General features: G+C 42.3%; 1 protein-coding gene across 2 annotated transcripts in view; it reads right to left on the reverse strand.

Annotated features, from left to right (window-relative positions):
- The window catches only part of LOC106578944 (glutamate receptor ionotropic, kainate 2), a 310,913-nt gene that overhangs the window by 293,281 nt on the left and 1,784 nt on the right, over positions 1–15,848 (reverse strand). For both annotated transcript variants that reach the window (XM_045701495.2, XM_082961526.1), the window contains exon 2: positions 13,417–13,796. In XM_045701495.2, coding sequence (XP_045557451.1) covers positions 13,417–13,534 — 118 coding nt within the window. In that variant the 5' untranslated portion in view covers positions 13,535–13,796. The remainder of the gene's footprint in view (positions 1–13,416; positions 13,797–15,848) is intronic.

A 15,848-nucleotide genomic window follows, 5' to 3' on the forward strand; every position in this document is an offset into this window, starting at 1 on the left:
TTTAGACTATAAACAGTAATGCACAGGGGGGGGAAATACAATGTATTTCTTTCTCAAAACATTGTATTTTCATCCTAGATTTCGGGATGAACAGTAACAGACAAAACAAATACAATAGAAGATAAACAAATAGGCTTGTTACTATAAAGAAAAAACTATTAGGGTGCATCCTGTCTCTTATTTGGGTCAACCAAAGTGGCCCGGATCTCATCTGTGATTGTTCTCCTTCCTCCTGTTCCTTGTCCCATTCCTCGTCCTCTTCACCCTCCTCGTACTCGTACTCGTCCTCGTCCTCCTCCTCCTTGTCCTCATCCCCTTCTTACTCTCACTCCTCTTCCTCTAACTCTCTCTCCAAAATTGGCCTCCATTGTTGTCCCAACCAAGAAAGCCAACCTGAAGCCTATTTATAGTGCTCAAGCTCTCATTTCTAAGTGAAGAAATTAGCTATAAGTGTTTTCACACGTGAGCACTGGGTCTAGGTAATTGGTAAATTAGTGTGGCATTTTGAATGGCAGTGTTTTCCAAACCAAACACAATACCTGTTAGTTTTGAATGATGTGTCTAATGTAGAGAACTGTGTTTAGTGTTTTGCAAAAACCAGATAATGTGCTTGCAATTTTGCAGACTTGGTCTGAAGACAACTTGTAGACTTGTTTACGTGCTGCTGTGTGGTTTGTTGCTAACCTTACTTTGCTACCTGACAACTTTACGGTTTTTACTTTTTAATTACCGTTTATATTTTTTGTTTTTCTCTTGCTCGACTTTTTTCATTCAACTTTTTCATCCCGGACGCTTTATCTGGACGTGGTTCGTCAGGACCTCCATCAGCCGAAACTAAGTAGTAACATTAACATGATGCCTTCTAATTGCAGATCGCCTTATGGCGAGGATAGCTGGGCTGCAAGCCCAGCTTCAGACGCAATCGTTAGGCAAGGGTAATTTAAGTGTAGGAAAGCATGAAACAGCGTCTGTGCCACCAGTAAGTACAGATAGTAGTTTAAATCCCCTCGCACAGTCCCTGCAGCCTGACAATTTTCTCATGGCTTCTGGAAGGAAATGCTGTAGGAATGCTCAACCACTCATTCAGCCGACAGAAACTTTCAACCGGTTCTCCCCATTAAGCATCAGACCACCATTTTATTACGTTTGCAGTCGCAACAAATAATCTGCTCAGACCCCAAATAAGGATCATCAAAAGCCGTGCTATAAATTCTCAGACAACCCAAAGATTCCTAGATGCCCTTCCAGACTCCCTCCACCTACCCAAGGACGTCAGAGTACAAAAATCAGTTAACCACCCAACTGAGGAACTCAATTTAACCTTGCGCAATACCCTAGATGCAGTCGCACCCCTAAAAACAAAAAACCTTTGTCATAAGAAACTAGCTTCCTGGTATACAGCAAGCTTCCAGAAAATGGGAACGGAAATGGAGCTACACCAAACTGGAAGTCTTCCGACTAGCTTGGAAAGACAGTACCGTGCAGTATCGAAGAACCCTCACTGCTGATGGATCATCCTATTTTTCCAACTTAATTGAGGAAAATAAGAACAATCCAAAATGTATTTGTGATACTGTCGCAAAGCTAACTAAAAAGCAGCATTGCCCAAGAGAGGATGGCTTTCACTTCAGCAGTGATAAATTCATGAACTTCTTTGAAGAAAATATCATGATCATTAGAAAGCAAATTACGGACTGCTCTTTAAATCTGCGTATTCCTCCAAAGCTCAGTTGTCATGAGTCTGCAGAACTCTGCCAGGACCTAGGATCAAGGGAGACACTCAAGTTTTTTAACACTATATCTCTTGAGACATTGATGAAAATAATCATTGCCTCTAAACCTTCAAGCTGCATACTGGACCCTATTCCAACTAAACTACTGAAAGAACTGCTTCCTGTTCTTGGCCCTCCTATGTTGAACATAATAAACAGCCCTCTATCCATCAGATGTGTACCAAACTCACTAAAAGTGGCAGTAATAAAGCGAAAAAGCCAAACCTTGACCCAGAAAATATAAAAAACTATCGGCCTATATCGAATCTCCCATTCCTCTCAAAAATTGTAGAAAAAACTGTTGCGCTGCAACTCACTGCCTTCCTGAAGACAAACAATGTATATGAAACGCTTCAGTCTGGTTTTAGACCCCATCATAGCACTGAGACTGCACTGGTGAAGGTGGTAAATGACCTTTTAATGGCGTCAGACCGAGGCTCTGCATCTGTCCTCGTGCTACTAGACCTTAGTGCTGCTTTTGATACCATCAATCACCACATTCTTTTGGAGAGATTGGAAACCCAAATTGGTCTATACGGACAAGTTCTGGCCTGGTTTAGATCTTATCTATCGGAAAGATATCAGTTTGTCTCTGTGGGTGGTTTGTCTGACAAATCAACTGTACATTTCGGTGTTCCTCAAGGCTCCGTTTTAGGACCATTGTTTAGGACTATTGTTGTCACTATATGTTTTACCTCTTGGTGATGTCATTCGGAAACATAATGTTAACTTTCACTGCTATGCAGACGATACACAGCTGTACATTTTGATGAAACATGGTCGTCTCAAATAAAACTGTGATGGACCTCGGCGTTACTCTGGACCCTGATCTCTCTTTTGATGAACATATCTGTTTCAAGGACAGCTTTTTTCCATATTTGTAACATTGCAAAAATCTGGAACTTTCTGTCCAGAAATGATGCAGAAAAATGTATCCATGCTTTTGTCACTTCTAGGTTAGACTACTGCAATGCTCTACTTTCCGGCTACCCGGATAAAGCAATAAATAAACTTCAGTTAGTGCTAAACACGACTGCTAGAATCTTGACCAAAACTCCAAAATTTGATCACATTACTGCAGTGCTAGCCTCTCTACACTGGCTTCCTGTTAAGGCTAGGGCTGATTTCAAGGTTTTACTGCTAACCTACAAAGCATTACATGGGCTTGCTCCTACCTATCTCTCCGATTTGGTCCTGCCGTACATACCTACACGTACACTACGGTCACAAGACACAGGCCTCCTTATTGTCCCTACAATTTCTAAGCAAACAACTGGAGGCAGGGCTTCCTCCTATAGAGCTCAATTTTTATGGAATGGTCTGCCTATCCATGTGAGGGACTCAGACTCGGTCTCAACCTTTAAGTCTTTATTGAAGACTCATCTCTTCAGTAGGTCCTATGATCGAGTGTAGTCTGGCCCAGGACTGTGAAGGTGAACGGGAAGGCACTGGAGCAACGAACTGCCCTTGCTGTCTCTGCCTGGCGGTTCCCCTCTCTCCAATGGGATTCTCTGCCTCAAACCCTATCACAGGGGCTGAGTCACTGGCTTACTGGTGCTCTTCCATGTCATCCCTAGGAGGGGTGCATCACTTGAGTGGGTTGAGTCACTGACATGATCTTCCTGTCCGGGTTGGCGCCCCCCCTTGAGTTGTGCCGTGGGGGAGATCTTCGTGGGCTATACTCGGCCTTGTCTCAGGATGGTAGGTTGGTGGTTGGAGATATCATTCTAGTGGTGTGGGGGCTGTGCTTTGGCAAAGTGGGTGGGGTTATATCCTGCCTGTTTGGCCCTGTCCGGGGGTATCGTTAGACGGGGCCACAGTGTCTCCCAACCCCTCCTGTCTCAGCCTCCAGTATTTATGCTGCAATAGTTTATGTGTCGGGGGGACTAGGGTCAGTCTGCTATATCTGGAGTATTTCTTCTGTCTTATCCGGTGTCCTGTGTGAATTTAAGTATGCTCACTCTAATTCTCTCTCTCTTTTTCTCTCTTTCTTTCTTTCTCTTCTTTCTTTCCTTCTTTCTTTCTTTCTTTATTTCTTTCTCTCTCTCTCTCTCTCTCTCTCGGAGGACCTGAGCCCTAGGACCATCGCTCAGGACTACCTGGCCTGATGTCTCCTTGCTGTCCCCAGTCCACCTGGTTGTGCTGTTGCTCCAGTTTCAACTGTTCTGCCTGCGGCTATGGAACCCTGACCTGTTCACCAGACGTGCTACCTGTCCCAGACCTGCTGTTTTTAACTCTCTAGAGACAGCAGGAGAGGTAGAGATACTCTGAATGATCGGCTATGAAAAGCCAACTGACATTTACTCCTGAGGTGCTGACCTGTTGCACCCTCTACAACCACTGTGATTATTATTATTTGACCCTGCTGGTCATCTATGAACATTTGAACATCTTGGCCATGTTCTGTTATAATCTCCACCCGGCACAGCCAGAAGAGGACTGGCCACCCCTCAAAGCCTGGTTCCTCTCTAGGTTTCTTCCTAGGTTCTGGCCTTTCTAGGGAGTTTTCTACACCTACATTGCTGGCTGTTTAGGGTTTTAGGCTGGGTTTCTGTACAGCACTTTGTGACATCAGCTGATGTAAGAGGGGCTTTATAAATACATTTGATTGATTGATTGATTGATTGATTGATTGATTGATTGATTGATTGATTGATTGATTGATTGATTGAATGATTGATTGATTGAAGATTAGGTTCATGAGTTAATGATTTCACTGAGTGTGCCTCAAATACCAATTTTAGTGTGTAAGAGATTGTAAAAAGCTGTAAAGTACTGTAATCCAGTGTATTGTGCCTCACCATATTGACTGCTCTAGGTCTATGTCACATATTGTCTTGTTGTCTGTTTCAGAGAGTCTTGGAGCTGGATGCCGCTGCAATTCAGCACGTTTATATAAACCATTGATGAGACTGGCTTCAACCAAGCCAAAAGAAGGGGACGGGGAAGGGGACGGGACATTATTGGCCACCGTGCCATTGTGAATGTCCCTGTACAGCATGGAGGGAATATCACCATGTGCGCAGCCGTTAGCCAGCAAGGCTAATCCATCACCATGCCAACCTTGGTCCCTACAACACCGCCCTTATAATCACATTGCTGGACACAACATGGTATCCTCATTCCAGCCGAGCAGCCCAGGTATGTTGTCATCTGGGACAACGTGAGTTTCCACCGGGCTGCTCTGGTCCGCAACTGGTTCATCGACCACCCACAATTTATGGTTCTTTACCTCCCACCATATTCCCCATTCCTAACCCCAATTGAATTGGGTTTTTTCGGCATGGTGATGGAAGGTGTATGACCGTCATCCCCTCACACGCATGCCTCTTCTCCAGGCAACGGAAGATGCATGTGGTGAAGTTGATGTGGCGGCTTTCGGCGGCTGGATCAGTCACTCCGGAAGATTCTTTCACTGCTGCTTAGCCAGATAGAACATCACTTGTGATGTAGATGAGGTGCTGTGGCCAGAACAAAATAGGAGGCAGGATGCAGCCTAATGTCTTTTTTCTTACATTTTGCATGTGTTTTTGTCTTTTTGTTAGAGTTTTGAAAGAATGAGCCACTTTCATTTTGTATTTTTGTACAGAAAACCCTTTATCTTACTGAATGTTTTTCCTGGTTTTCTCCTGTTTGGTATGGAAAGTCTTACATATACAGCATTTGATAAATAGATAACAATGTTTTTGTTACTGTATTGCATTTGTGTGTGTTTATTTATGTATATTTGAGTAGGTATACTTTACTGTAACAATCTTTTACAACCGGCTACAGTGTAACACTGAAAATGCAAAAGGCATAAACCTACTGCTGGGATATTCATAGGAGGGTTTTGTGTTGAGCACATCAGTGTGTTGTTGGTTGGTAGACAGAGCTATTCATATGACGCGTGTCTTTTTGATGCAAAAAAAAAAACATTTTGGAAAGAGATAAAACAGTTTTGAAGGCAGTGTTTGTTTTTGCTAGAGAGTTTTGCATTTTGTGTTTGTAGTCTTGTGTTTAGAGTTTTGGGAAAATGGGCCAAAGATTCAGCAAACGTGTGTAAACAATTGTGGGAAACTGTAAGACAATTTATGTTGGCAGTTACCTGTATATCTCTTTCTCTTTCTCTTCCCTTCTTTCTGTTTCTCTCTCTCATCAACAATAGTATTCAGAGGTCCATGTGTTGAATCAAGGAAGCTAGTTGACCTGAAACAACATGCTAGCTACAGTACATACACATCATAATATAGAGCAGAATCACAGTGATAAATCAGGACACTATCATACCATCATGTTCTTTGTCAAGTAAATATTCTAAATAATCCTCCCACAACAGCACCTCATCCTGCTGGCGGAGTGAATTTCATTTCACCTCCTACCGGATTATAGTTTCTGTATAAAACCCTCTTTTGACAGTCTGCTTCACACCTCCGAGCCACATAACCTATCAAGTGAGAACAGTTGGAGAGCTCATTGACTGGCAGGTGTGAAATGGCCATGTTGGTTTTTATAATCACTCATATCTCCCACTTCGTGTGTGTGTGTATGTGCGTGCGTGCGTGTCTGTGCGTGTCCAAACAATTCTCCCCTCCTAACGATGGCGCTACGCTAAACTGGAAACAGATCATCTGAACACATTAGCCAGGCGTTCAATAGAGACTGGTTCTACCAATCACCTCCATTTTATAGTGAACTACTAACTCTCCCCTGCGCCTCTCATTGATCCGCTTAGCCACGCATTGTCTCTAAGTAGCTCGCATTCTCCGCAAATCTTCTTATTTACAAGTTATTTGAGGGGAGGGGAAGGAGCGTGGAGGAGGGATCTATTGTTCTGTGTGTGGAGTGTCAGGCTTTTCTGTGTTATTGACAGGCTCTTTTTCCTGAAAGCATTTACAAAGTTGTTGTGTGAAGGACTGGGAGTATTTCTCATTTTACTCCGCTGTACATAACCATTAGATACTGAACTGCTGACTGCCCCTCCATACATACAACACTATGACCAACACACCTGACCTTACCATACCATCGCTCAGTTTATCAGAGCTTCCAGAGGTTATACCCTATTGATGAACACACTGTAGAGGCTGACTGGAACAGACAAGAGATACATATCCTTCTATTCTAAATCAATCAAGCCTCCAGGAGGACTGTGCAAAGCGCATCTGTTTAGATAGCAGTATACAGGCAACATATAGACAGACACTCAACAGTTCAGGCAACATATAGACAGACACTCAACAGTTCAGGCAACATATAGACAGACACTCAACAGTTCAAGCAACATATAGACAAACGCTCAACAGTTCAGGCAACATATAGACAGACACTCAACAGTTTAGGCAACATATAGACAGACACTCAACAGTTCAGGCAACATATAGACAGCAAATCTAGATATGGATACTGACATGATGTCTTTTGGGAGAAAAAAAAAAAACAATCAGATTGTCATTCTTGATTAACTGATTAACACAATGTCCACAACCGAAAGCTGTAGGGGTGGGGCCTGCCTGCCTGCCTGCCTGCCAGCTGCCGATGCCTCTACCTCCACCAGGCTCCAGTATTTATCCCAGGAACAGTGATAGAATGTGATGACCTGACGGAACACACAGGACACTTCCACCCACCATCTGTTTTCTACAGAAGAACAGCTACTGTATTGTACACTACGGCACCAGTCATTGAAATAGAATCCATGGATTCTATTTCTATGGTACCAATGGTGTACACTGGATCCCCTACCCTACACATGCACTGATTTACAACTCTTCCTTGCACTAGAGACTGAGAAGCACTGACAAGGTGATTGCTGACTGCACTGATCAAAAGGCAAGATGGCGCCAATAGGATAAGGCAGCTCTGCTTCTAGCTTCTAAGTACAAACATTTCACTACACACACAATAACATCTGTTAAACATGTGCATGTGATTTAAAGCACAGCAATAACCCACATCCCTTAATTCACTAATTCTGTTGAAACATATTGAAGGATTTCCTTATCTAATGTAAAACAAGTCTTAGTGATTTGTGCAGCCAAAACTAAAGTAGTAATATTTTAAATGTACAATATAAGATTGGCTGTATCAATAATGCTTTACCTATCAATTAATAATACAGTATTATTTTATTATTTTTTTAGTTAAAATAAAATTAACAAATAAAAGCATTATGACTAATAATAGTATTAAATATCGTTTTGCAAAAGGCTACTGAGAGGAGGACGGCTCATAACGGCTGAAATGGAGTAAATGGAATGGAATCAAACTCATTATAGACATGAAAGTCAGTCAACGTGGAAAATTTGAAAAACTTTGAAAGTTTCTTCAAGTGCAGTCGCAAAAACCATCAAGCAATATGATGAAACTGACTCTCATGAGGACTGCCACAGAAAAGGAAGACCCAGAGCTACCTCTGCTGCAGAGGATAAGTTCATTAGAGTTAACTGCACCTCCGATTGCAGCCCAAATAAATGCGTCACAGAGTTCAAGTAACAGACACATCTCAACATCAACTGTTCAGAGGAGACTGCGTGAATCAGGCCTTCATGGTCGAATTGCTGCAAAGAAACCACTACTAAAGGACACCAATAATAAGAAGATACTTGCTTGGGCCAAGAAACACGAGCAATGTACATTAGACTGGTGGAAATCTGTCCTTTGGTCTGATGAGTCTAAATGTGAGATTTTTGGTTCCAAACACTGTGTCTTTGTGAGACCATGAGTAGGTGAACGGATGATCTCTGCATGTGTGGTTTCCACCATAAAGCATGGAGGAGGAGGTGTGATGGTGCTTTGCTGGTGACACTGTCAGTGATTTATTTAGAATTCAAGGAACACTTAACCAGCATGGCTACCATAGTATACTGCAGCGATATGCCATCTCATCTGGTTTGCACTTAGTGGGACTATCATTTGTTTTTCAATAGGGCATTGACCCACAACACACATCCAGGCTGTGTAAGGGCTATTTGATAAAGAAGGAGAGTGATGGAGGGTTGCATCAGATGACCTGGCCTTTACAATCACCCGACCTCAACCCAATTGAGATGGTTTGGGATGAGTTGGACCGCAGAGTGAAGGAAAAGCAGCCAACAAGTGCTCAGCATATGAGGGAACTAGTTCAAGACTGTTGGAAAAGCATTCCTCATGAAGCTGGATGAGAGAATGCCAAGAGTGTGCAAAGCTGTCATCAAGGCAAAGGGTGGCTAATTTGAAGAATCTAAAATATATTTTGATTTGTTTAACACTTTTTTGGTTACTACATGATTTTATGTGTTATTTCATCGTTTTGATGTCTTCACTATTATTCTACAATGTAGAAAATAGTTTTTTTTTAAATTATAATAATTGAATGAGTAGGTGTGTCCAAACTTTTGACTGGTACTGTATATATTACAGTATAATAGAAGCACATAATTAGTATTATTAACATGAACATTGAATGTTACTATTCTTCCAAATGGTCTTACATGTCTTTAATGTGTTTGATAGCATTCCATTTATTTCTTCCCAGCCATTATTTTGAGCCGTTCTCCACCCAGCAGCCTCCGCTGATGTTAGCTGTATACTGCGTTGTGTCCTCAAAAAGGATAACTCTGTCCTATAACCCCAACGACGTGTAAAGCAGGATAACACAGTCTATAAAAAGAGCAGGGAGATCGTTTCACAACTGCAGCCCAAAAAAAGCTGCTCCTTTAACAAGCCTTCCACTAATCGTGTGTTTCGCTGCAGTAGAATAAAGCAGTGTTCGTACACACCGATGTGAGGAGGCGCTTTCCGCTGTCAGTGGTGCTGAAACTTGCCATCTGGTCCTGCAACGTATCGTCGCTGCGCCCGTCCTAGCGAGGCATATAAAGGGTAGTTTGGAGATTATGACTTTGTGAACACAAGTGTGAGTGTATAGAAAGCGAATCTTCAGACACAAAGATTATCCGAGGGCACACACAGAGATGGATTACCAGGGGGGAAGAGGGGAGAGAGTGGTTGAAGCATAGACCGATATGGAGGACTTAATGCTTTCCTACAACTCTCCCCGTTCTGTTTGTGAGACAGCGCTGTCAGATTGACGCGTGGTAGCAGCAGAGGCCCAGCTTGTTGCCATAGTGGCAGCTCATGCGGATGCTGTGTGCATTACAATCAGGGCTTCCGGTGCGCGCGTGTGTGTGTGTGTGTGTGTGTGTGTGTGTGTGTGTGTGTGTGTGTGTGTGTGTGTGTGTGTGTGTGTGTGTGTGTGTTTTCTGAAAAACTGACAGGCTACAGTTGCAGTGGATGGGTGAATACAGCGTGATGTGAAGTTCTTAAAGAAAATGACAGAAATAACACGAACGGTCGTGAAGCAGTGAGAGGACACAGATAATTGTATTAGTACAGTTACAGCGCACCCCTGAAAACTGCTGATCACATTGCCTACCCTTACAACCTGCATTCTTTAGCCCCTGAGGGCTACGCAAATGCAGAAGGTAGCCTATATACAGTTGAAGTCGACGGTTAACATACACTTAAAACCTGTTTTTCAACCACTCCACAAATTTCTTGTTAACAATCTATTGATTTGGCAAGTCGGTTAGGCCATCTAATTTGTGCATGACACAAGTATTTTTTCCAACAATTGTTTACAGACAGATAATTTCACTTAAAATTCACTGTATCACAATTCCAGTGGGTCAGACGTTTACATACACTAAGTTGACTGTGCCTTTAAACAGCTTGGAAAATTCCAGAAAATTATGTCATGGCTTTAGAAGCTTCTGATAGGCTAATTGACATCATTTAAGTCAATTGGAGGTGTACCTGTGGATGTATTTCAAGGCCTACCTTCAAACTCAATGCCTCTTTGGTTGACATCATGGGAAAACCAAAAGAAATCAGAAGACCTCAGAAAAAAGATGGTAGAACTCCACAAGTCTGGTTCATCCTTGGGAGCAATTTCCAAATGCCTGAAGGTACCACATTCATCTGTACGAACAACAGTACACAAGTATAAACACCATGGGACCACGCAGCCGTCATACCGCTCAGGAAGGAAACGCGTTCTGTCTCCTAGAGATGAACGTACTTTGGTGCAAAAAGTGCAAATCAATCCCAAAACAACAGCAAAGGACCTTGTGAAGATGCTGGAGGAAACAGGTACAAAAGTATCTATATCCACAGTAAAACAAGTCCTATATCGTCATAACCTGAAAGGCCGCTCAGCAAGAAAGAAGCCACTGCTCCAAAACTGCCATAAAAAAGCCAGACTACGGTTTGCAACTGCACATGGGGACAAAGATTGCACTTTTTGGAGAAATGTCCTCTGGTCTGATGAAACAAAAATAGAACTGTTTGGCCATAATGACCATCATAATGTTTGGAGGAAAAAGGGGGAGGCTTGCAAGCCGAAGAACACCATCCCAACTGTGAAGCACGGGGGTGGCAGCATCATGTTGTGGGGTTGCTTTGCTGCAGGAGGGACTGGTGCACTTCACAAAATAGATGGCATCATGAGGCAGAAAAATTACGTGGATATATTGAAGCAACATCTCAAGACATCAGTCAGGAAGTTAAAGCTTGGTCGCAAATGGGTCTTCCAGATGAACAATGACCCAAAGCATACTTCCAAAGTTGTGGCAAAATGGCTGAAGGACAACAAAGTCAAGGTATTGGAGTGGCCATCACAAAGCCCTGACCACAATCCTATATAAAATGTGTGGGCAGAACTGAAAAAGTGTGTGGAAGCAAGGAGGCCTACAAACCTGACTCAGTTACACCAGCTCTGTCAGGAGGAATGGGCCAAAATTCACCCAACTTATAGTGGGAAGCTTGTAGAATGCTACCCGAAACATTTGACCCAAGTTAATTTAAACAATTTAAAGGCAATGCTAACAATGTCATGATTTCCGTCGAAGTTGGTCCCTCTCCTTGTTCGGGCGGCGTTTGGCGGTCGACGTCACCGGTTTTCTAGTTGCCACCGATCCACGTTTCATTTTTCATTTGTTTTGTCTTCATTGTACACACCTGGTTTCCATTCCATAATTATTGTTCCCTATTTAACCCTCTGGTTTCCCCCTTGGTTTTGTGCGTGTTTGTTCATGTCAAGTTGTCTCATTTATGTGAACTGGATTATTTGTCTCCTTCGTGGAATATTGTTTTTGAGTAAAGTTACGGTTATTACTCATCTCTGTGTCCTGCGCCTGACTCAGCCTTACCTGCATCACCTAGACATTTGACAACCAAATACTAATTGAGTGTATGTAAACTTCTGACCCACTGGGAATGTGATGAAAGAAAATAAAAGCTGAAATAAATCATTCTCTCTACTATTATTCTGACATTTCACATTCTTAAAATAAAGTGATGATCCTAACTGACATAACACAGAATTTTTACTAAGATTAAATGTTAGGAATTGTGAAAGCTGAGTTTAAATGTATTTGGCTAAGGTGTATGTAAACGTCAGACTTCATTTGTACATGTGCAATACCATACACTGATAGCCTACCCTATGTTTGTTCTGTAGGCCTATGCAGAGTCTTTCCTTGGAGTCGACAATGGAAGAGATGTGCTCAGTTAGAACAATGAATTTCTTTAAATGGTTGCTAATAGTAATGTACCAGAACTCTGAGCGAACAATGAAAGGGAAGATCAAACACTAGCATGTATGCTTTGCTTCACGCTGCTGGCTGTCACTATCATGGCTCGCTGTGTTCAATAGTTGCGTGGGCATTGACTGCACTGCACTCATATTCAACTACATGGCTTGGTTGGTTAGGGTTCTTTCTGTTCATAATCGGACAAGTCATACTTCGAGAAACGGACGTGTTGAAATGGATGGGGGATTTGGCGCTTAACATGAGTTTAGCGCGCATTTCTTCAGTCAGGATTCATCCTTTTTTTGAATGCGTCTATAACAAGAATGGGTATTGTGTTGATGTCGGCCATGAATAGGCCTATATGATCCAAATATCTATGGAACTAACATTAATGTGAGGTAATGATCAACATAGGCGCCACGTTGTTGCCAACTGTTGCAAGCTTTCTGGCTACGTGCCCTCTCGCTCTCATTATCAGTATTTCTATCTCTCTCACACACACACACTAGGTTTATTATGCAAACTTAGAAATATCAGCACCATAGCAACAAGTTCCACTAATAATTTATTCTCCAACATAAATGATTCACCAACAACCTGGCACTTTGGCATGAAGACATAATCAGACACTGCTATTTGGAAAAGTTTATTTTCCTCCATCGCAAATGTGAAACAAGGTCCACAAATGATGATCAAATCCAGTTATGCGAGGATAATTGTAGGTTATATATGTTTCTATATGGACTCCAGTTGTACTAGTCTGCTGGCGGGTCATTCTGCGTGGAAATGTTGTCATGCATAAAGGTTTCAGGACAAAAGAGATAATGCAATGTCCCTAGACAGCTGTGATAAACAACACCGTGCATAGGGGTAGTAGTTATTGCGGGGATGTGGCTCGTGGGCGCACGAGCTCACTCCAAAAAGTCTGGGACAAGAGGACCCGTGGGGTCACGGCAACACGTCTACTAGGAAGTATATAAGACAACTATGGCGCCCAGCCATGAAATGACAACAGTTACAGAGTTAGGGAATAGCTAGGCTACTACATCAAGACAGTGAGAATGTGTAACAGAGAAAGAAAATAACAACCTTACCAAATCTTAAAACGTGTGGCATCCCGCGAGAATATCCCACACATAGTAATAGCAGCAGTAGAAGCCTGACGGTGCACCTGAATCTCGCTTTACTTATGAGCGGGGAGGTAATCTTCATGGTGTCTGTGTGATGCCACAGTATTTATTCCCTGGATCAGTAGATTCCCCCGAAATGTTTCTTTTGACGTTAAGCAGGGTGACGGCCCACAGAAAGATCACGGCATGGTCAGTCAGGGAGAAGGTATCATTCGTTTCCCCAGATCCATTAGCAAGCGCTGCGTGTCCAGCTCACTGCGCCAAGAAACAACCTTCCCACTCAGCTAACGGTGGGGCATCCATGTTAGTCTGGGCAAATCCGGGAGAAATCCATTCACGGCGGTCTGAAAGAGAGATGGACATGAAAAGAGGAAGAAGGGGGTATGAGTTTCCAAGTCAGAATCCCGTCTCAAGAGACGAACGCTGGCGCGCTGGCAGAATTACAGCAGGCTAGCAAGCCTAAACCTTCCAGGCAGTCTCAGCTGTCTGAAGCTAGCATTCTGCTGCACTGCTGCACAGCATCTGACGTCGAGCCAAGATTAGTGTGAGCGCGAGAGAGGAAAGATTGGGTATATTTCGCAGGTGCTGCTGACCACACATCGCTTCCGATCCATATCTGACATCGAAATGGCCATCTTTCCCCGGGTGTCTCGTGCTGGCACCCGGTACTCTCTTAATGTTATTCACGGCTCTGTTCATTCAATGGCCGTGGCTGCTGACAGTGGACTGGTGCCATGCCGAGCGATTGTAAAATCAATCTATGATGTTAAAAAGATTGCCTCTCTAGATCGGATTTGCTCAGCCTTGGAGTCGTGTGAGAGGTTTGTGAACCAAAACTGTCTCAAGTCCAATTCTGATGAATAGCCTATTGCTGAGCTAATATTTCTTTTCACAGAGCTATGCTGTCACTGAGAAAGATTTGCTTTTATGTTCTATTTTTGCTAGTTTTGACATTGTACACTCTTAGAAAAAAATGTTCTGGATAGAACCAAAAGGGTTCTATGCTTGCTTCATATATGGCACCCCTAAAGGCTCTATATAGAACCGAAATGAGTTCCATTTAGAACCCTATATGGAACCCAAGGGTTCTATATGGAACCAATTTTGGTTCAGTGAAGAAGAACCCCTGGAGTTCTGATAATAGGACCCTATAAAAGCGTTCTAAATATAACCTTTAGGGGTGCCATATATGAAGCAAGCAATATAACCCTTTTTGATTATATTCGGATTTTTTTTTAGTAGTGTACTGTTAAACTTTATGACAATGTAAACAGAATAATAAGGGATTCCATTTTGGTCATCAATTGTCAATAACATGGGCTGAGTATTATAGCACTGTAGAACTTTCATAAAAAATATATATATTCAAAGTTGTGAAATAAGTTTATTCTCAGCTCATGTAATTCAAACGTTATGCAGCCAATATCAAAGTAGGCTTGTTGTTCAATTATTTGTGAAGTTATACAATTACAATGCCAAGATTTCTGTCATTCAATTAACTTCAAATTTCAAGAATATTTGTTCTGTTTCATAGGCCTAAGTCTATGAATATGATTACAGATGACAATTATAAATAATATTGTCTGGAGTGGTTAAGATATAGAGAAGGCCTAAAACCACTTTAACATTGTATTTGTCAAACAATCTAAACGCCAGGACCATACAGGGTACAATATCACGTTGGAAACGGACAGGACTAGCCTATTCTACACACAGTCCAAAAGTACGGGCTACAGTTATTAATGATACATTACACTTGGATGTAATTTGTATCTCTAAATGCATAATACTGTTACATTAATGTATACGTATTAATTATATAGATATTAATCATGCGCATATTATTTGTGTCATTAGGTCTATACAGTAGATGCAAAATATTTGACTTCCTTTTCACTAAACCCACGCCAGGTGTAGTTGTATTCACCTTCACTGGCCGTATGTGTAGACTTGTGCAGCGTGGATTTCAGCACCATGGACAGCGTCGCGGTGACCTTCGAATAACTACTCGAATTAGACCTAACTATACATAGCCCAACCTGTGTTTGTTTGATGATAAAATCAATGTTTATTCGTCTTTTTTTTCACTTTGGATATTCAGAGTTGCATAAAGCCTCTGTCGTCATTTAATGAACAGCTCCCGACAGCATTCGACAAGTATTTCCGAACAGGACAGCTGCTTGCGTCTGCGTTTCAAGCCGCCCGAGAAATATACGAGGGGCTGTGAAGCACTTTTATTGCAGTTCGTGTTTGAGACTGCTGCACGCGACCCCGGGTGGATTTTCGATGGTGTAGCCTCCAACGGCGTCAATAATATTTCCGAGTAATGCAAATTGACCCAATCAGCTTGACTGAAAGTAAGACAAACGCATACTTACTAACTCCAAGTAGGCCCA

The sequence above is a fragment of the Salmo salar genome, chromosome 02 (genome assembly GCF_965601325.2).
Source record: "Salmo salar chromosome 02, fSalSal1, whole genome shotgun sequence".
Lineage (NCBI taxonomy): Eukaryota > Metazoa > Chordata > Actinopteri > Salmoniformes > Salmonidae > Salmo > Salmo salar.